Source organism: Anarrhichthys ocellatus, unplaced genomic scaffold (assembly GCF_004355925.1).
Source record: "Anarrhichthys ocellatus isolate YVR2014 unplaced genomic scaffold, GSC_Weel_1.0 scaffold118, whole genome shotgun sequence".
NCBI classification, from domain to species: Eukaryota; Metazoa; Chordata; class Actinopteri; order Perciformes; family Anarhichadidae; genus Anarrhichthys; species Anarrhichthys ocellatus.
In genome coordinates this window covers 16,491-36,352 of record NW_022280148.1, presented here as the reverse complement: position 1 = coordinate 36,352, position 19,862 = coordinate 16,491, and the positions used below count along the sequence as shown (strand labels likewise).

The 19,862-nt window shown below is 42.5% G+C and overlaps 3 protein-coding genes across 14 annotated transcripts in view; 2 read left to right on the top strand and 1 right to left on the bottom strand.

The window, feature by feature from the left end:
* Window positions 1-394: 394 nt before the first annotated feature.
* il15ra (interleukin 15 receptor subunit alpha) lies at window positions 395-7,642 on the bottom strand. 7 transcript variants are annotated; one of them, XM_031876877.1, is made up of 8 exons: window positions 7,237-7,640; window positions 5,940-6,149; window positions 4,310-4,357; window positions 4,145-4,192; window positions 2,463-2,585; window positions 2,028-2,147; window positions 1,855-1,924; window positions 395-1,639 (listed from the first exon to the last, which is right to left on the bottom strand). In XM_031876877.1, exons 1-8 carry the CDS (start codon window positions 7,340-7,342, stop codon window positions 1,570-1,572), a joined length of 795 nt encoding a protein of 264 aa, XP_031732737.1. In that variant the 5' UTR covers window positions 7,343-7,640; the 3' UTR covers window positions 395-1,569. The 7 variants fall into 7 exon arrangements, with proteins under 7 accessions (XP_031732737.1, XP_031732735.1, XP_031732736.1 ...); XM_031876875.1 differs by having other exon boundaries at window positions 2,028-2,150; window positions 7,237-7,638; XM_031876876.1 differs by having other exon boundaries at window positions 2,028-2,150; window positions 2,463-2,582; window positions 7,237-7,638.
* An 80-nt stretch (window positions 7,643-7,722) lies between these two features.
* Window positions 7,723-16,066, top strand: rbm17 (RNA binding motif protein 17). Of its 4 annotated transcripts, XM_031876872.1 has the most exons (13): window positions 7,730-7,880; window positions 8,208-8,355; window positions 8,642-8,758; window positions 9,160-9,326; window positions 9,556-9,668; window positions 11,138-11,188; window positions 11,596-11,731; window positions 11,837-11,988; window positions 12,358-12,408; window positions 13,914-13,990; window positions 14,139-14,237; window positions 14,319-14,391; window positions 15,402-16,064. In XM_031876872.1, exons 2-13 carry the CDS (start codon window positions 8,233-8,235, stop codon window positions 15,503-15,505), a joined length of 1,263 nt encoding a protein of 420 aa, XP_031732732.1. In that variant the 5' UTR covers window positions 7,730-7,880; window positions 8,208-8,232; the 3' UTR covers window positions 15,506-16,064. The 4 variants fall into 4 exon arrangements, with proteins under 4 accessions (XP_031732731.1, XP_031732730.1, XP_031732733.1 ...); XM_031876870.1 differs by lacking the exon at window positions 15,402-16,064 and having other exon boundaries at window positions 7,724-7,880; window positions 14,319-15,395; XM_031876873.1 differs by lacking the exon at window positions 12,358-12,408 and having other exon boundaries at window positions 7,729-7,880; window positions 15,402-16,066.
* A 2,515-nt stretch (window positions 16,067-18,581) lies between these two features.
* pfkfb3 (6-phosphofructo-2-kinase/fructose-2,6-biphosphatase 3) overlaps window positions 18,582-19,862 on the top strand; it is a 7,982-nt gene continuing 6,701 nt past the window's right edge. For all 3 annotated transcript variants that reach the window (XM_031876913.1, XM_031876910.1, XM_031876911.1), the window contains exon 1: window positions 18,582-18,869. In XM_031876913.1, the coding sequence (XP_031732773.1) occupies window positions 18,791-18,869 (79 nt within the window). In that variant the 5' untranslated portion in view covers window positions 18,582-18,790. The remainder of the gene's footprint in view (window positions 18,870-19,862) is intronic.

Genomic DNA, 19,862 nt, shown 5'->3' with positions numbered 1-19,862 from the left:
CTGGCTCAGTACCAACAGCTAGCATGTACTTGGCTAAACAAAGTATCTCTCTGGTTCAACAATGTCACAATGAGCTCAGTAAAGATGATAAGAGATGATATGATGAAGCCTAATGCTCTGTAACAAGCTGAAGAACTGCAGACTAGCCACAGTAGCCATGTAGCCATGTGTGCTAATTAGCCTAGCTTAGTTCAGAACTGGCCATGCTAGCTTTTAGCTCTTTCGGTAAGCTACTTAGCTAGCCTGCTAACTTGTCCAAATGAGTTGAAGAATGTATAAAAAGTGCTTGCATACATTCATTTTTGTACATTATTTTAGTTCTGCCTCTGACATGGTGAAACAGCTCGGCCAACTTGAATTTATTGCCTGCTCATACAAAATATCAGTCCTTTTATTTCCAGTTTGCTAGTGGAAACACTTTAATTCTTTAATACTCCAACTTATTAATTTCCAAAGATACAACTCGCATATACAAGGCTTAATAACTTCCACAGTTTGCTGTATACTTTTAAAGGGTGCGGTTGGAGTTACTCTATGTTCTTAATTGTCAATCATTCCTATGAAAAGAGCAAAACCAGCAATTAGTCTCTCAATACCTTCCAATGTTCCCCGCCTGGTTAGGGCACTTCTTAGCACCAAGCAAATTGGTTAAACTTCAGATATAAATCTTGAAAAACAGGAATTATTCCTAAGAAGGCTAAATAATTCCCTATAACAGCTGGGCACAACTTTTACTATGAGTAATAGTATATTTTAAATGCAGCTTAGGTCAGCTAATGACTATTTACAGCTGAAGGAACGGTGAAGTAGGAACATGTGACCCAGGGTATAGGTGCGGCCTAGTGATGTGCTTTTAATCGCTTTTAGAGAACAATGGAGCTCTATTGCACAAAGCAATGTGAATTCATTGTTGGGTTTAGCATACAGAATATCACCAGAAGTATAAAAAAAAAATGCCATTGTGGTGGCTGGGCGTGGTTGGGCGCAGCTGCAGAGGGGACAGTGGTTCAGGGAACGGTGCCGTGAAGAGGTTTGATTAGCCGCAGCTGAAACTGGTCCTTGATTGTCTCTCCCCCTATATAAACATTAGTAGGGACGGAGGCGCAAGAGAGGAGTAAGCAGGAGACAGGAGCTGACAGGGCGACGGGCAGGACGACAGACGTGCATGTACGGCGGTGCGCACGGCAGGAGAGCGCACGGCCGAGAGCAACAATAAAGAACATTACTAAACGCTATTTGAGAGGTGCTGGTGTCTTTGTGTGGAAAGGACCCACGGCGGTAACAAGAGACTGTTGCAGCCATGTTCAGAGTCGGAGTCTTCGAAATTCAAGTTCCATATGCGCAGGTGAAATATTTAGTTGAGATCTGCACATAGAGATGTTGTGAGTTCAACAGCTGGAGATTGTGCAAACAACAAATGTCATAATGAAGCCAGCTATTATGCTCTCTGGTGACGCTTAAAATAACATCAAATGGGTTCTTCACTACATGGGGAAGATCCCACAAGCTCCAGTAAGGCTCTGCCGCTGCTCTCTGTGACAGCGGCGGGTCAAACTCGATGACGCTTGCTCAGTGCTCAGACGGATTCATGGGTATCGATTCTTCTGGCATCTGTGGTGGTTCGTCGCTGTTTGACCTCCTACAGCACATAGAGGGCAGTGATGATATCATCAGTGAAACGATAAGAGGGCACATTGGACTACTGTGTGATCTCTGATGGATAAACTGCAACAACAAAAAAGAGTTTGCCACACAACAAACAAAGAACGTGTGGTGTGAACATAATTCCACACATACAAATAAATTGTCCAATCAAACCCTCCGTTATGTTAACATGCTTTGCCCGTAGCTCACCGTCTATAACAATAGAAGCCGATTCCGATCAAAGCACAGACGATCACCACCGAAGCACAGCCGATCACCGCTGCAGATAGGGGAGAAATACTCAACATTAAATGTTCAAAGGTACGCACATCACCAGTCTGACTTTTGGCACAAACGGGTACAAAAACAGTGTGGAAGCTTACTGTGGGCAGCGGGGGGGAACACATGAGCATCATGTGCCCCGTTGTTCGAAGGCTCAGCGGTGGTTGAGGTTACTGTTGTCCGGTGCGTCGCTTTGGTCTTCCTCACATCTTGTTCTTTTCCTGCTGTGAAAGAAAAAAACGAGTATGATTTTTCCCGGTAGGTCAGTTATTCATGAAGAGTTTTGCAGGGGCAGATGAAGGCAGCGTGAGTTGTACATAAAGGATGATCGATCATACATGTCCACTGTCAGAGGTTTTCTTCTTTTAAAAACCCATAATCTGAAACAACCGGGTCCATTTATGTGCTGTTATCTGACAAGGTGTGCATGAATGTTCTCTTTCTTATAAGTTTTACTGACACAGGCCCTGGCCAATAAAATCTTTTGACCTGATGCATTCTCAGTTACAAGCAACACGTGACTGTAAGCCATTTACCCTGCGTGCGACCTGACGGGGCCTGCAGACCAGGTGAGGTTGGCGCGGGCCTGTCTGGCTCTGCAGGAACTGAGGCTGAGGGGCTTAAACTCTGGGTCATCTGTGGACTGGACGAAGCTGCTGCTGATAAGAAAATACATTAACTTCTACTCATTTGTAAAACTACTGCTGAAGAAGACAAACTCATACTGGGATTTTTGGGACTCCAGGTGTGTGGGTATCTTGCATGCATGGACAGTTAACAAGTGACTGTGTGGTACAGACGTACTCTGATATATAATTATACCACTTAATTAAGAACAAAAGATGGAAAATGCATGCAAGGCTTTGTGTTAGTTTGTTACACAGTTTCATATCAATACTACTGTTGCAACAGCTGTTACTAAGTTTTCTAAAAGTACATGTGCCGCTACGACAACCGCAACTCTGCTACCACTGTACATGTATATCGACGATCATTACGACTACTATAATGCTACTATTGGTATAAGTACTACTACCAGCTATAGTGCTCCTACTACTACTGCTACTGGGAGAGGAAGTGACAAGAATACCTTTCTATTTGTTCCATTTAGGTGTTACCAGTTAGTCATGCCGGTGACTACAAATTCAGCATTTATAAAAAACAATTTTAACACCTGTGGTTTTCCTACTGTGACTCTTGTCAACATGTTTGCCATGAGGTTGATCATGTTAACTCTCATTACTTACAAGGACTGTTTTTGTATATTTTGACTTTTTAAAGTGTGGCTTTTTTTCTTGGCGTTAATATTTCATATCATATCATATGTAGTCATTAGACCAATTGTTAATAAAGATATTTATGAGGGAAGCTTTTAAGTACTTTGAACTACTATTTTACCATGAGTACATCCTGCCAGTATAATACCATCATTGCAGTCTGATTATATTGAAACGGCCAGGGGGAAAAGCTCATTGAACAATAGGTTTAATAAGTTTAAGCAGTAACGGTATGTAACAACAGACCATTTTCAGGATGGACATCTTGACTTGAAACATGGAAGTAATTAATGACCATAACGTAATGGCTAAGTGACATTTAGGTTTTCTGGGTTGTATCGTTGTGCTGAGGTTCTTCATAATATAATGCAACCAATACAGTTTGTCAGAATTAAATAACTAGTTAGGTCTATAACAGTGGACGAGAGCAGGACGGGAGCTGTAGATTGAGCGGTTTCACACAGAACTATATGATACTAAGACAAAGCTACGATAAACTGCCGCTTTATTAACTTGCAAAATGACATTGTAAATTGACAAACATCATATGTGTAATTCATGCCACGATTCAAACAAGATCAAAAAAAATGTTTGTCTCTCGATGTTGACTACCCTACATGGTTTCTTTCTGAAATAAGGTCCCATGGGGTACACCAGAAGAGGAGGGGCTTCTCTTCTCTACAGCAACATATCAACCTGCCATTCCGTGTGCCTTTTGACTGATTCCATGTGAATACAGCATTACTCCTACTGGTAGAAGTACTACAACCATTAAGGCTGCTGCTTCTTAACATTACTACTAACACGACTACTACAACCACTACTAACACAAGACATTTAGACAGATATATTGTCTGTTTAGTTTCATCATTAGTAGCCTACTTATTTATTTTTAGTCTATTAGTGTTATTGTAGTTTTTTCATACAGATAAAGAACTCACTGACTGTGGTGGCAATGGTGGAGACATGGGGAATGTCAGTGTGAGCCTCTGCAAGATCAGAATATTATTAATCATCAATATGAAACAAATACTTCTCTCCAGCTCATTTTACAACTTTACAGTGCACATGCATTCTAGAGTTGTTGTGTTAGAGCTTCCACTTACTTGTTGCTGTGCTCTCTGGTGGTTGTGTTGTGGTTCTGCTTGGGTCAGCTGAAAAACAATGAATAAGAAGCTGAGCAGTTTGTTCATCGTCTGAAATCATATCATCTTCAGTATGAATAAGCTACAAAAAAAACACCAACAACCTTAGTTTGAAACACAGGCTTTTGGTATCTTCAATAATTTTAGTCAGATCTCCGAAATAAAATGTACTCACTTGGTTGAACATTCAACAATCTTCCTCAACCATCAAGTTATTTATTTAAGATGCAGAGAACATAATTCAATCCTGACACGTTGCATAAAACAACATCTATACTGCGACCAAAGTGCATCTTGTGCACTCAGAATGCTTCGGGCATATTTTTTCATATGGTCTAGGGGAGCCCAGGAGTTGACGAACTCTAGAAGTGAGTTCCAGAGATGCTTCTTAACTCACTTAACCCACTGTGTGTAGGGGGTTATTTTAAGGTCTATGGAAAAGATGGAGGGAAGGTTATAACAGAGGGGGGGGGGGTGAGGTGCAAAATACATGCTCTTATTTATTGTTCTCTGTCTGCTTATCATATTGTGGTTAATGTGTTAAGATAAGGGCTGTACTGAATGACTTGGACATTTGAATACAAAATCCACATTGGAATGCTGTGCAGGTTTGACTTTTTGCACTCTTTGCATTTCTTGTTTGTGGGCATCCATTCATTCATTATTTTGACATGCAGGACGCTTTGCATACTCAAATTTCGGCTAAACCGGATCGGCTATGTGTGACATTTTGCCTGCCACATGGAGCAAATCAAAGATTTTATCTGATCAGTACGACGAGAAAAGAAAACTAAAATGCAGTTTTGCGAAGGTACAACCCACCTAACTGTTTTACAAAATCCAAACTGTGTACAGCACAGTGGAACAATACAACAATGTTCTCTGGCAGTTAAGTACAAATCGATTGAGTTACAACAAAGACATTGTGCTGTACATACAAGTACATATTACGGTGCATCTCCCGATGATCAAGTCAGTGTCATTTTGAAATTGCTGTCATAGAGCAATGTTTCAGTCCTCATACAGTACTCCCTCCCTCCCTTCCACCAAGTAACATACTTTGTATGACTGGGGACATTTCCACTAGAATCAGGTGACGTGTATCATTACAAACACACAAACAAACCACATGCGGGTGGCTGTGAACAGTAAGTAGACACCAATGGGCCTTTTTTTACATGAATCATTCTAATTCCTCAAGTGCAAACATACGTGTGTATACGTAAAAGATGTTTGTGTGATGTTGCCTCAAGCAACCCAGGTATTTTGAGCTGGTTGTCAGGGTGTAAGAGAAGGCCCGATAGGGGATGACTATTGATGCCATCAAGAGTGCGGCTGATCCGGTGTTTTCCGATCGCTCCTTTCTGATTTCAATTTTGGTGGATGTTATTGAACTTGAGGGTTGGATTATAAAAGCTGCTTCCATTTTGTGTTTGCTTCTGAATTCAGATCCAATAAAGGGACATGAAACCCCAAACGTATTTACATGTTTTCAAGTCAGATCCCCTGGACCTATCACTAGAAAAAGGCAAAGCTTTCCTACTGGATCGTGGATGTCGTGAATCAAGACGAAAAACAAATAAAATCTTACGTATACACTTGAGGCTGATGTTGGACGGGACCCAATGTGCAGTACCATTGTCAGTTTGCGTGCATTTGATCAAACCGGAAGTTCCCACCTTCCTCACAGTTCCTCCTTTGCACTTGTAGCGAAAAGTCTGGTTAATTTGGAAGCACGTGTCTGTTGCAAGTAGAGTTAGATTCCTTTTGGGAACTTCTAGACATGGACAATGGATTTTATCTGGAAGAAAAAAACATCATGTGGCAAAATTTACAATGTACTGTAGATGTCCACACAGAAGTAGCAACAAGAGAAACAATAAAATGGTTCACTCATTTTATTATTATTATTATCATCATTGTTAGTTAGTTTTAGATAACAAAGGAAAACACCTCTGCAGAACTACAAAAAAGTGGCTGTGGAATATATCAGTTGTGAATAAGTCTTGTTGGATTATGCAGGGTTTTTTGTAAGGCGATTCTGCGTCATTAGGTTTGTTAACGTTTTGCTTTACTGTGACTCCATAAACTGTTTTACAGTACATCTATCTCTAGATTACTCAGTAACACATTAGCACAGGTCAAAAGAGTAGTTCTCTCTTCAAACTCTGTTTTACCGAGATTTAAAAAGGATCCCACTGTTTCCTTCAGGTGTTTGTTCAAAAGAGGAAAAGAAAAACAAGAACTATTTTTCTTTTTTTTTGCGTCTCTAGGTTTAGATTTCATACAAAAAAAAAACCATGGCGCAAAACTGAAACTGAAAATGAAGTATCTGTTTATTCTCCTTGACCCCTGACCAGTCTCCCAGGTCTACACAATTAGCCTTCATTCCTGTGCATTCCTTCTGATGTGTGACTTTCTTCACGCACATAGGGCTATTTGGTTATCGCAGTGTTGCCTGTATGTTTTCTTAATTGCTTTTATTGACTGAATTGTGTTTTTAATGTGTTGTTATAAATGCGTTTGCTTTGTCTAATCACACTGACTACACAAATCCTCTTAGACCATAGCGCCTGAGACTTAGGTAAAGTTAGAAAGATATTGACAGATTCGGACTTCCCGGTAACGTTTCGTTAACGATTTATTGAACCGGGAAGTCCGAATCTGTCAATATCGTTCTAACTTTACCTAACCGCGGCAGAGAGCGAAAGTTAAAATAATAATAACGATGATAACAATAAAAAAAGTAAACAATACTGAATGGTTTGGGTTAGTTAATGGTTATTACATTGCAGTACCGTTTGGATCACATTAACGTATAATGAATATTCTTTAAAGAGAGTTCTGAACATAATCAAATATATAAAGTGTGTATATTTTGCACTCACCGTTGGAGCAGCGCGCAGTCCCGAGCAGACAGATCGTCAGAACGCAGACAGAGAATAAAGCAAAAGGGGAACCCAGATCCATCTGACTGCTCTGCGGAGACTTCATAAAACATGTTCGCCAAGCAAACCATGACCTGTACAGATCATCCTCACTGCCCACTGCCCTGTTGCTCCTTAGTTGTGCCACTCACTTTCGCTTTAATTAAGTGCCACTCCTGTTTGCCATTGACCTATATGATGCGAAGCCGTGAATCACGTGGTCAGTCCTACGCCCACACTGGCCCACGTTTCGGCTGCAGGCTGACGTTTTCTCCCTCCACTCGAACAAACACATACCACGATAATACATGCTATGTTATGCGAGGGCACAGAACTGCCATTAAAAAAAGCATTGCTCCGTGTTGCTCTGGTGCGAGTGCATTGTAGTGTAATACAGTGGTGACGATAAAGTCATCCAGCCGCTAGGTGGGGCAAGAGCGGAAAGTGCCGTCGAGCGACTGGACTGTCGCGCTTAGTTTTGTTGTTGTGCTGTCGGCTTCCGGCTCGTACAGCGAGGAGATAGCTCCACATCAAATGTTCCTCTAAACTCCTTTTATGCTATAGGCACTTACATGTAGTTAATGCCAAGGTGTTTCTAAAAACCGGTAGGTTAATAATACGGTTCTTTTAAACATAATTTGTTTAGACGTAGACAGCAAATTAGCTATATTAGCATTAGCTAACGTTAGCTAAATTGATGTTTAGCCAGTTTTTCCTGGTCTGTTTGAGTTTAAGATAGGTCTACATTAACTAAATATAGCAAGTGATATTTCGACATGTTGCATTGAATCGTTCATGAATAAAACACTTGGATACAACAAAAGTGAACCAGCTTTTCAATTAGGCTGCTGCTCAGGTACAGACTCAATTTCTGTCAAAGTATTGCAGAACGAAATGATGCTAACGTCAAATCAAATGAAACGTGGCTGCAGGAAACAGAGGCACTGACGGGCAGCGATGTCGCTGTATGATGACCTCGGCGTGGGCGCCAGTGACACCAAGACCGAAGGCTGGTCCAAGAACTTCAAGCTGCTGCAGTCCCAGCTGAAGGTGAAGAAGGCGGCTCTGACTCAGGCCAAGGTGGGTAACGTTACGTGCAGTACAAGTACAGTGCACACGAACAATAGATGGAGAATGAAGGAGAAACACGTCTGTCAGAGGATACCTTGTTGATATTAGTGAAAGAAGAGAGTGCATATACAGTAGAGATTATAAACGATGTAGAATAACATGTAACCAAGCTAATGTAAAATTTAGAAAAAGTGTTCAGAATGCCAAACAATTGCAACATGGAAACACCAATGTGGACTTATTCAATGTGTGTGTGTGTGTGTGTGTGTGTGTGTGTGTGTGTGTGTGTGTGTAGACCCAGCGGATGAAGCAGACCACGGTCTTGGCTCCGGTTATTGATCTAAAGAGAGGAGGCTCCAGTGATGACAGACAGATCACAGACACTCCTCCACATGCTGCCGCTGGACTTAAGGTCTGTCTTATCCAGTGACCCCGGGTTATCAGTGTTTATGAAATCCTCTGAGTTTATAAAATGTTTGTAATGTTGAAATTGCTTTGATTCGTCTGGTTGTAAGCCAAAGACGCAGAGTGAAAATGTTCAGTACCTAATGTTAATAATATGTAACCGAGCACTGTGTGGTGTTGTGATCCAGTTGCATGAACACTCCTTCCATACCTGCTGAAAATTAATGTAAATATCCTCATCAAAGTAGTTTTACAGCTGCATCGGTAAATCTCTAACTCTCATATTGTGGGCCGTGTGTGCGTGCGCGTGTGTGTGCGTGCGCGTGTGTGTGCGTGCGCGTGTGTGTGCGTGCGCGTGTGTGTGCGTGTGTGTGCGTGTGTGCGCGTGTGCGTGTGTGCGCGCTTCAGGAAGCCGTGCCGAGTGGTTTCTCTTCTGGTGACGCGCTGATCCCGTTGGCGGACGAGTACGATCCGATGTTCCCCAACGACTACGAGAAAGTGGTGAAGCGACACCGAGAAGAACGACAGCGCCAGAGGGAGCAGGAGCGGCAGAAGGAGATCGAGGAGAGAGAAAAGTACTGTCATGACTCAAATCCCTTGTTGTCTTTTCCCTAATGGCTGCTGTTCAGCATCCGGGTGGATTTTGATGCACCTGTAATTGTGTGTTTGTAGCAACAACATGGGACCAAACCCAGAAAAGTCCTGTAGGACTTTAGATATTTCTCATCTAATAGTAATCCTGAATCCTGAATATTTATCAGAACACAGGAGCTCTGTCTGAATCTTGAACCTGGTGTGTTGCAGGAAGAGGAAAGACAGGCCAGAAGGCGGAGCTCCAAGTGGTTTCTCTCGTTTCCCTGCAGCAGAGGGCGAGTCGGATGAGGAGGACGACTTCGACACAGAGCGGAGGAAACGGAGTGAGTTATTTTACCTCACATGGCGCACATGTAAAGCGCCTGTAGGAATATACGTGGATCTGTTATCTGTGGATGGTTTAATGTTTTCAGAGCTGTAGCCTGAAGGCCAACTTTGCCAAGATGATTTTGACATAACTTGTCAGCACCTGACGTAAAACCAAATTCTCTCCGAATGAGTTTTTCTCCACTTTTAGGGAAAGAAATCCATTTTGGAATTTCCCCGTTAAACACAAGCTTATAATTCCTCACAGAGTCTCTGCGTGAGCTTAACATGCTTTTCTTAGGTTACAGGTTGAGAGTAGGTATGTAAATAGATAGATGGACAGATAGACTTTATTTCAGACTCAGGGTCCATAGAGACAAATACATCAAAAGACAAACACAAACAATAAAAGTACATAGGCCTAGCAATGCCTTACAAAGAGACAGCTGTACCAATGTTGCCACGGCTGGGACTGGCAGCGTGTGGTGCTAAACCTTATGTTGGTTAAAACAACTATAATCCCATTTTCAGAGTCATTCAGTCGACAGATGAATTTATACATGAGATTTCTTAAAACAGTTTGGAAAGTGTTGACTCGTGCAGCCACAAACATTTCATTAGCACCACTCCATCTCGGTCTCTTTAACAGTATTCTCATGGCGTTATTGTAAGCTACTTGAAGTCTCTGTAAGCTCTGTTTTTTGTAGTTTGACCACAAGTGTGCAGTGTAGAGTGGTGTACAATATGCTCTGAACAGAGACATCTTCACTCCATCTGTACACATACCAAACTTGCGTGAGAGACTGTTTGCTTGTGCATACAACCAGTAAGCCAGAATTCTCACAATGTATGTGGGGACACCTCTTTGACTCAGTTTAAAAAATAACTTACTATGATTAACACGATCAAAAGCTTTGGAGGCATCAATAAAACACATAAGAAGTGATGAGTTTTGACCTCTGTATTTGTTGACAATTTCCTTTAAGGCATATATACACAAGTCAGTGCCATGTTTGGCTTTAAAGCCGAACTGGTTATCTGTGGAGGTGATAAAGTCATATATTCTGTCCAGCAGGATTCTTTCGAGGACTTTTGACAGTACGCTGGCCAAAGCAATGGGCCTGTAATTCTCTAGGCTACATACTTTACCAGCTTTGTTTTTAATGACTGGCACTAAGAGAACAGACAGCATTGAGTCTGGTAACAAGCCGTGAATCATGAAGCCAGTAAAACAAATAGCGAGTATAGATAAATATATCAAACATTTTACTCTTTGATGAATAGCATAATAATGTGGAAACATAGCAGTGCGGTGTCTGATAAGATACATTGAATTCAGTTGCTGTGTATCACAGTCACCATGTTTCAAACGAGACGAAAACTAAACTTCACCTGTCTGACGTGATGGATCCTCTCTCTTTCTCTCTTTCTCTCTCTCTCTCTCTCTCTCTCTCTGCCTCTCTTTGCCTCTCTCTGCGTGTGCCAGTGATGGGTGGAGCAGCTATCGCCCCTCCTTCTTCACTCGTGGACAAGGATGGTAAGTCTTCAGAATCATCACTAGTCTAAGGAAAACCAAAATGGAGCAGGAACAGCGGTCTGCTCGGTGGTAATCCTGTGTGAAATGCTCCTACGTTTCTTTTGGTTAGTCGGTGGAAAATGAGGCTCGTGTACCCCTGTCTTGGTCCCTGAAATGTCACGTTACATGTAACAGTTAACCACACATGGCGCTTGTGTGTGGAATACGTGAGCGCGGTATAATGTTTAATTAGTAGCAGGTTGTCTACAGCAGAGGGCAGCGTTGTCTACATCGTCAGAGTTTGAGGTGTCTTTAACATTGTGAATGTCAGTTTAAAATCACAAAGAAGACCAAACAGAATACAAACTACATGCAAAGAATAACAACAGTAAATATGCACCACATGTCAGTAACGGTTGTGCTTTTAGGCTCATCGTACACCTACGAGGATGAAGGCCGTCCTGCCAGAGGCTCAAAGGCCGCCATCCCTCCACCTATGTACGAGGACTCAGAGCGGCCACGTTCACCGCCCGTACCAACCAGCTCCTTCCTGGCCAACATGGGGTGTGTGGGATGCACACACAACTGGCAGGCAATATATGTTTTTAAGTCATAACTTAAATCGATTTTTTTAATATCTCAACAAATCACGCTTTTGAACCCCCACAGAGGTACGGTGGCCCATAAGATCATGCAGAAGTACGGCTTCAAAGAAGGCCAGGGCCTGGGGAAGCACGAGCAGGGCCTCAGCACGGCGCTGTCTGTGGAGAAGACCAGCAAGAGAGGTGGAAAGATCATCATAGGCGACGCCGCAGAGAAACGTGAGTACCACCTCTGTGCGTGTGTGTTTTGTTTTTTGCTGCACATTCTCCTCATGATCAATGCTATAAATGCCACACTCACTCTGTCCTTGTCCACTTCCTTCAAGTCCTTTCTACCTGTCATCGGCATGAACCGTCCTTTGCTTGTGTCTCCTCCAGACCGTGCGTTCGGTCTCAGTCTGTCAAACATTGACTTTCAGTTTCAACAGAAGTGTTTTGAAGTGTTAGTGTATCATTGCTCTACACTCATCAGTGACCATCATGGTGTCATTCCAGGATCAGTTTTGATCAGTTTTACTGTGACTCTGTGTGCATGTCTTTTTCATTTTGTGTACTTGTGTGTGTCTGTCTGTGTGTGTGACTGAGCAGCAGGGTCCAGCCAGACAGTTGCTGCTGAGACTTCAGTCGGAGGCTTTGCAGGTTGGCCGTCACTCCCATTTTCTCTATTTATTTTTTTCATTACGCACAGTGTAGCGTCCTGTCTGTCTTTTATTCTAGCAGCGTGTGTGTGTTTGCATGTGTTTTATCCATGTATGTGTTTATTTAAACAGCAGTGCAAGGAGTTCTGTGTTAAAATGATATGGCAATGAGTTCAATAGTCGCCCACGCTGAATGTAACACTGCAGTCTTCACTCGTTTCGTAATGTTGCTTTGAATCGTGTCTTTGTTTACCCCACTAAACGTATTTGTTGTCAGCCCAAACTGAGGTCATAACTGACCATTATTTTCCCTCTCATTGCCTATAATTTGCATTGTTTTCTGATTATTTTCCCAACCTCAAGACAATAATATTAGGCTAAATCCACAACGCTTATTTACTTCTACAAATAATCTAGCATTTACCTTTTTCGGTGTTTGCACGGAGTAAACAAATAAGATATACTGTTAATTAGTGAGTTTTAGAGGCATGGTTGGTGGATTTTGTTACCCGCTTACAGACTTTATGCTAAGCTAAGTTAACCAGCTGCTGGCTGTTGCTTCCTAATCACCGTATACACATGAGATGGAACCCGATCTTCTCATTTAACTCTCTCCAGAGAGCGAATAAGCAAATTTCCCAAAATGTCAATCTTCTAATCTTGCCTTGAAGATTAGAATAGTCCCTTTCAGAACTCCACTAGTTTGTAAATGTTAGCGACAATAAGAAAACACGCAGCGCAGACTGTGACCTCAGAGGTAGAATGTGAAAGCAAACGTAAACGAGAGATGAAATGGGTTAACGAGGAGTGTGGCGTTCTGTTTTTGAGTGCTTTGAAATGAAAACAGTGGACTTCACCCGTTGCTTCTTTCTGGATGCAGTGTTTGCTTTCAACCACTAGATGTCACGGTTTGATCATCTGTCATCACTGCTTTGTTTTCAGCAAAACTGCCGCAGTTGTATGACTTTATATTTTACAGGGATTTGCAGCCAGTGTGCAGGAATCTGTAATCAGTACTGTCTAGTGTGTACAGGACAAGAGTTTAGATGAGAATACAGTCACTCTTCAGATGTTCTCTCCCCATTCCCCTCAAGTTGAAGTAGAGTTCAGGACCTCTTTGTTGCCACTTTGTTACAAGTTTTGGGACAACTGGTCTTTGTCAGAGTTTAGGGACTGTTGAGATGTAATATGCTCTGTGTATGTATATGCATACATTTTCAGTGTTCTTTTGAGCAAGACATGTATCCCGCTGCTGCTTAGTCATACTAATAGAATTGCAGTGTTTCCTCAGCAGCATCTACAACACAATAAAAAGCAGTGCTTTAAAATATGCCAGACGTGACAGGAAAACTGTGTCGGCTCAGTAAACGCTTTTGAACAAAAGACTTTTCTGAATTGTTTAATCTATTACGGGAATCAAGCTCAATACTATAAAACTTATTGTTAGCCAGTTCACCAGCAGCCTGTGGATATTCTTTAAAAAGATGTCTGTTTCCATCCAACCAGCGGACTCTTCCAAGAAGTCAGAAGCCAACCCGCTCACAGAGATCCTCAAAAACCCGACCAAAGTGGTCCTGCTGAGGGTGTGTATGTGTGTATGTGTTCTTAAATGCTGTTTTCCAGATTGGAACAGAAAATGAAGTAAATACCAGAGCTTCTGGTGCAGTTTGAGCCCTCGTTATCTTCCGTGGTTTCATGCACGTAGGCCTGATGTCTCCATTTGTCTCGTAGAACATGGTGGGCCGCGGAGAAGTGGACGAGGACTTGGAGGGGGAGACGAAAGAGGAGTGCGAGAAATACGGCAAAGTGGTTAAATGTGTCATATTTGAGGTGAGGGGAAAAAAAATGCACAAAGTGCGCCGTGGATTTGTTGATCAAACAGGACAATCGCAATGAAACTTTGCTTTTCAGATTGCAGTCGTGCCAGATGAGGAAGCTGTCAGGATATTCCTTGAGTTTGAGAGGGTGGAGTCAGCCATCAAAGGTCAGTATCTTTCTTGTCGTCTCATGCGCGCACTCCCGCGTGAGCCCTCTGCTGATAGGTCCACTTGTTCTTTATCATCATGCACATTTCCGTTGGGATTCTGCTTTCAGCGGGTCATCTCCACACATCGGCCGGCTGTTTTTTTTGGGGGGGGTTTGGGCGATCAACTTTTATGTAACTGCATCCGTTTCTTCCTACCGTTTTATAGCTGCTCTAATAATGCGGAGTGAAAGTGTGCCCCGTTCTAAATGGGTCGGCCCAGATCAGGAACAAGGTGAGACTCCCTGCGGTGTTACATCACACGTGGCCCAGCAGCCCCGGTGTCTCCCCTGCGGCACCGGCAAAAGCACGCTTACATCACAGCTCTCAGGAAAGCGGGACAGACACTCAGAGGGCCTCAGTCATAACGCGTCATTTTCAAGTGTCACACTGCCTCTATTTCTACGGAGGAGGATGAAACATTGCATTGCTCCCAAGAGGGAAAGTCTCTCGCTGTTCCTCGATAGGGAGGTCAGAGGTCATGGTCTCACAGTAACGGGAAGGAGATGACCACTGTGTTGTCTTGCTCAAGGAACCCTGTCCCACCTGATTTCCTTCTGCAACTGCGTGGCATCAGGGCTACATCCCCATATAGCTATAGCCAAAAAGCCAGTTAGCTTAGCTTAGCACAAAGACAGGGAACAGGGTGGTAGTTTGGTGTATTTCTCCTCTTCCTGCTGACAGTACGGCAGCAAATTTTCAGCTTTCTAAATAACCCTGCGATTCAACCATGGGCCATTGTTCAACAAGTGAGAGCTTGAATATAAGAGTCAGATGTTCAAGTCCCCTTCAGGAGCTGGTCAAAGGCATTCTGGGACACTTCTGCATACTATTATACCATGTATAACCCCGTCAAAGCAGGTTTTATTTTATCTAGCAGCACTAATCCTGATGTGGAAAGGTTTATCTGTGTACTTGGGTACAGTCTGATCTTAACTCTCTCTCTCCCTCCCTCCCTCTGCCCTCTACAGCCGTGGTGGATCTGAACGGGCGGTATTTCGGCGGGCGAATCGTCAAGGCCTGCTTCTACAATCTAGACAAGTTTTGGGTTTTGGACCTCGGCGAGCAGTTCTGATGTCTCCCTGGGCGCACATTGTCTCCTCACTTGTACATAAAACCTTTTTTTAAATTTCCTGAACAGCATTGAAGTGTCTGTATGTAGTGGTGAGTCCATCTTGTAGAATATTGTTTTTTGTTTTTTTTGTCCCTAGATGAAAAATACCTTTATATCAAGACAAAATAAAGGGTATAAACTACGTCTAGTTTTCTTGTTTCTTTATTTATGTGTCATTATTCTGTGTAAATGTACGTTTTTGTTGTTGAGTTTAACATTTTTAGCATTTCTTAGAGTCAGTATAGGAATTAGAAAGCAGCCTAGACATGGTGACTGAGCTACAGTTTTTTTCCAGTTTGAAAATGTGAAATATTGCATCCTGGTATAAACACTCCGTAGCAAACCCATAAATGTAACTCAAAACTTGGACACATCTGTCATGGAGCCTAGTTTCCTTCTCTGAATTTTGTCTGACATAACACCGGTTCCACGGTAGTGTTGGGACATCCCAGGGGCCCGATAGTCTTAACTTAGCCCTGATGGATTATGGGAAGGGGACTGGGACGGTAAACGCAGCCCCAGCCTCATTCAGAATTATGTAAGCGCACCAAAAAGGGCCCCATGAGGTGGCGGTGAGATACGTCGGGAAGCATCCCACCGGAGCAGGGTTAATTCAGATCAGGATAGAAAGGCAGAGAGGAGCAGAGAGGCCTGTTTGAAAGATCTCCTCATTCATACTGCAGGGGTCAAAGGTCGAGGGAGTATGGCTGTGATGAAAGACAGATGTTTGACCGGCTGTTATGAATATGTTTCTCACGCACTACAGTAAAAAGAACAAGCTAAATAACTGTCACACTTGCTGTGCCACAGTCAGGCCTGTAATAGCAGTGTGTGTGTAGTCTGTGTGTCTGTGTGTGTGTGCGCACATGTAGGAACCAGGTGTGAAAGCCATGCTGAGAGCGTGTCCTGAACGTGCGCCGCAGAGTGGAGAGATGTGATTGGCTGTCAGCGGCATATTTAACCCTGGCCTACATACCAGCTGGTGTGACTTGAGACGAAGTTGAGAGGTCACGATGCGTTTGGCTCACTGGATATGTTGTGTGAACATATTCAGTGAGTGAATACATTAAGTCAGGGATTTATATTTCATGGATGCAGCCTTCTGATTATCTCTTCCTCTTTATTCCACTGTGCTGATGGTTCTCTCTAAACTAATTGAATGCATTTATAACTAGCTAAACGTCAATATGGCGCTACTGCAGTTTAAACCACTTTATATGCAGTTATCCTCCAAAGGGTCACATGGTACAGTAAATCTGAGGGCTCGAGAGATGATTAATGTGGTAGGGGAGGAAAAACAACAAAGTTCTTTCAATGAACAGAGAGATGTCATTCAAAGCACATTTCAATACAGACCAAATACTTAATCAAGTATTTTCATTGCAAATATTATTCTAATTACCTTGTAGTCAGCCAGGCCCCATTTGGATTCACAGCTACTTTTAGGAAAAGTTGGACAAGACGGACAGGCAGTTTCTCCTACTGAGACAAAATACAATCTAAAACGTGAAAAGTTTTATGTTCATAGGAACATGGATATCACTACTATACTGCTGTTCTCTTCTGTCACACGGATGCCCTTTGTTCAGCTGGTCAACAGGAATGAGTTTGTCACTCTGTTGAATAAATCCACTTCAATAAACAGGATATTAGTTGGAGTGCCATTACGCATTAGGTTTTGGGGAAAAGGTTGGAGAGAGTTCAGTACAAGTCCAAACTGATGCAACAGAGGGATTTCACTACACTGTAAAAAGTATTTTCAATTGCACAATTTTTGTTTTTTACAGTGCACAATCTACTGTAGGGAATACTACATTACTGTTGTAGACAGGAAACTGTATATGTCACTTATAGTTTAATGAGTAAATCTTCAGCCTATACAGTATGCACTTTTTGAAGAGGTTATAAAGTGCTTTACAGAACAATAATATAAAGCAAAACATGCAAGTTTAAATGAATGAGGTCCGCTTTAAGTCACTTGCAAGTAACAGATATGTATTTATTCCATTATGATTCACTGAATGTCAGAAAGCTTTTAAGGTTTGATCTTTTGTACTGTGTTTAAAAAATATTGCAAGGTGATAGTGGGATGAGATGGTCTCTGTGTGTGTGTGTGTGTGTCTGCATTTGAAGCCCGGTGACATAGTGTTCAGGCTGAAACTGCCAACCAGCAGAAGCTCAGTGAGCTGTTATATTTAGTCTCAGCCGGATACTGTAGAGGGCTGCACACATACACTGCAAATTAAATAAAAAAAACTTTTAGAGAAAGTGTATGTCATGTAGCATATTTTGATTTGATTTATCAAGAGTGTCTGGTTCTGCTTCAATATTTCCCTTCAGAAGTCTTCGGTACACTTGAATTTAAACATGTTTGGTAAATGTGGGGTATTGGATATTTATACCAACTCGCTATATATATATATATATATATATATATATATATATATAATTATCATGTCCATTATGACTCAGTGGGACAACCCAGTGTGAGGTCGGAAGCAGCGTGAGGTGATGTGACGCTCGGCACGTTTACTCTCAGACTGAAGAGCGGGGCTTATGATGAAGCAGCAGGAAGACGTGGACAAAGTGTACATAAACAGTGACGTTACAGACAACCGCCACTTCTAATAAACTGTTAATAACTTTATCGAGACATTTCCAATTTACAATACAATTAAATTATCATACTGCTACACTCCAACCTTATTTAAAAGATAAAAAATATACAAAAAAGTTTGCAAATCAATACATTTCAATAACAGGAATACAATTAACAATTAAATAATAACGTAGGCTAAATATAGGTTACTTCGGCTACTACTAGTAATACAAAAAAAGTAGAAAAAATGAATCACACTTAATACAGATAACGTGCCCGCTATGTTAGATCGCATGAATGTTATCATCCTATGAGAGTTAAACCGCCACAGAGAGGCGCTGCGGCTGCCTGTGTATGAGTGCATGCATGGACGTGTGCGCGCGCACGTGTGTTGGCTTTCGTCACCGCAGTCACGTTGCTTGGCCAGCCGGGCGGGGTTAAATAGCGGATGTGTGCCGCAGACCGGCAGATTAGACCGGCTCAACGCGATCTGTAGACATTGAGAATAGCTCGGGACATTGAACCTGAACGGACGAGGCTCCTGCTTAATTAAACAACCACCGTCCTCCTTTTCTATCCCCTTTTTTTTTTTTTTTTTTACCCCGGGATCTAAGCGACTCGGTTCTTGTGTGCTGTTCGGCTAAGGGATGCCCAGAGAGCTGACCCAGAACAGGATCCAAAAGATCTGGGTGCCCACCAAGGATGACAAGCCGGCACCCCGGAGAGGTAAAATCTCATACAATGTCTGATATTCTTTCGGTTTTCTTGTTTTCTCTGATAAAGTATTGCTAGATAATTATATTCCCAGTATTATTAATGTGTATGGTATTGTCTATACCTACAAAACTGAATAATAAACACTTGTATATGGATTTAAAGTGTTTATAATCATACATTGCAGTTGACAGCTCCTTTTTTTTGATCTCTTATGGTTAGCTTAAATGACGAAGTGTGTGTCTATGGTGGTCAGCACTGCTGTTATAGCAGCGTGTAGCATTACTAGGCTACTTCTACTGGTACAAACGTATAGCGACCAATTTTCTATAAAAGTACATTCCAATTTATTCGACATTTTCACTCTAATTTCCTTGTAATATTTCCGCCGAGGGGCCATAGTTTTGCTGTGATGTATCAGTCGTCAGTGCACCTGTCCCTACGCCGGCCTTTTAACGTTTCATTGATTGGTCTTGATCAGCACGTGCGGCACGTCACAGCCTCCCCTCCAGCAGTAGCATGACGAAGCTCCGGTCACCATGGTTACCACGGTGCCTCGCAACCTCTCCGTCTGACGATGCTTTTAAAGCGGTACCGTTTTCTAATTGGTCGGCTGGCAGCGCGCGTGTGTGCATGGCGCGACCCTGCCGCCGTCTTGCTTCCGGGTTTATACCAAAGAGACCACAAAGAAGAGGGATTATTGTTGAGGGATGTGTGCTCAGAAAAATCACTTTACAGCTTGTACCGTCCTGCAGTTTGTACAGCGGTAGGATTTAAGTTTAATGAGAATAAAATGTAAGCCAGAAGAGACTTCTTTATCCTGACTAACTCTCTGCTGCTCCTGCCTCACATGTGCCTCAGATCTGATTCAGATATCTCAGTTCGATAATGAGGAGAGTTGAAAAGAGCTATCATGGCTATTTGATGCACAGAGAAGGGATGCTGTACAATAGGTGAGAAGAGTGCAAGGAGGTTGAGAGGGGGGGGGGGGGGGGGGGGGGGGGG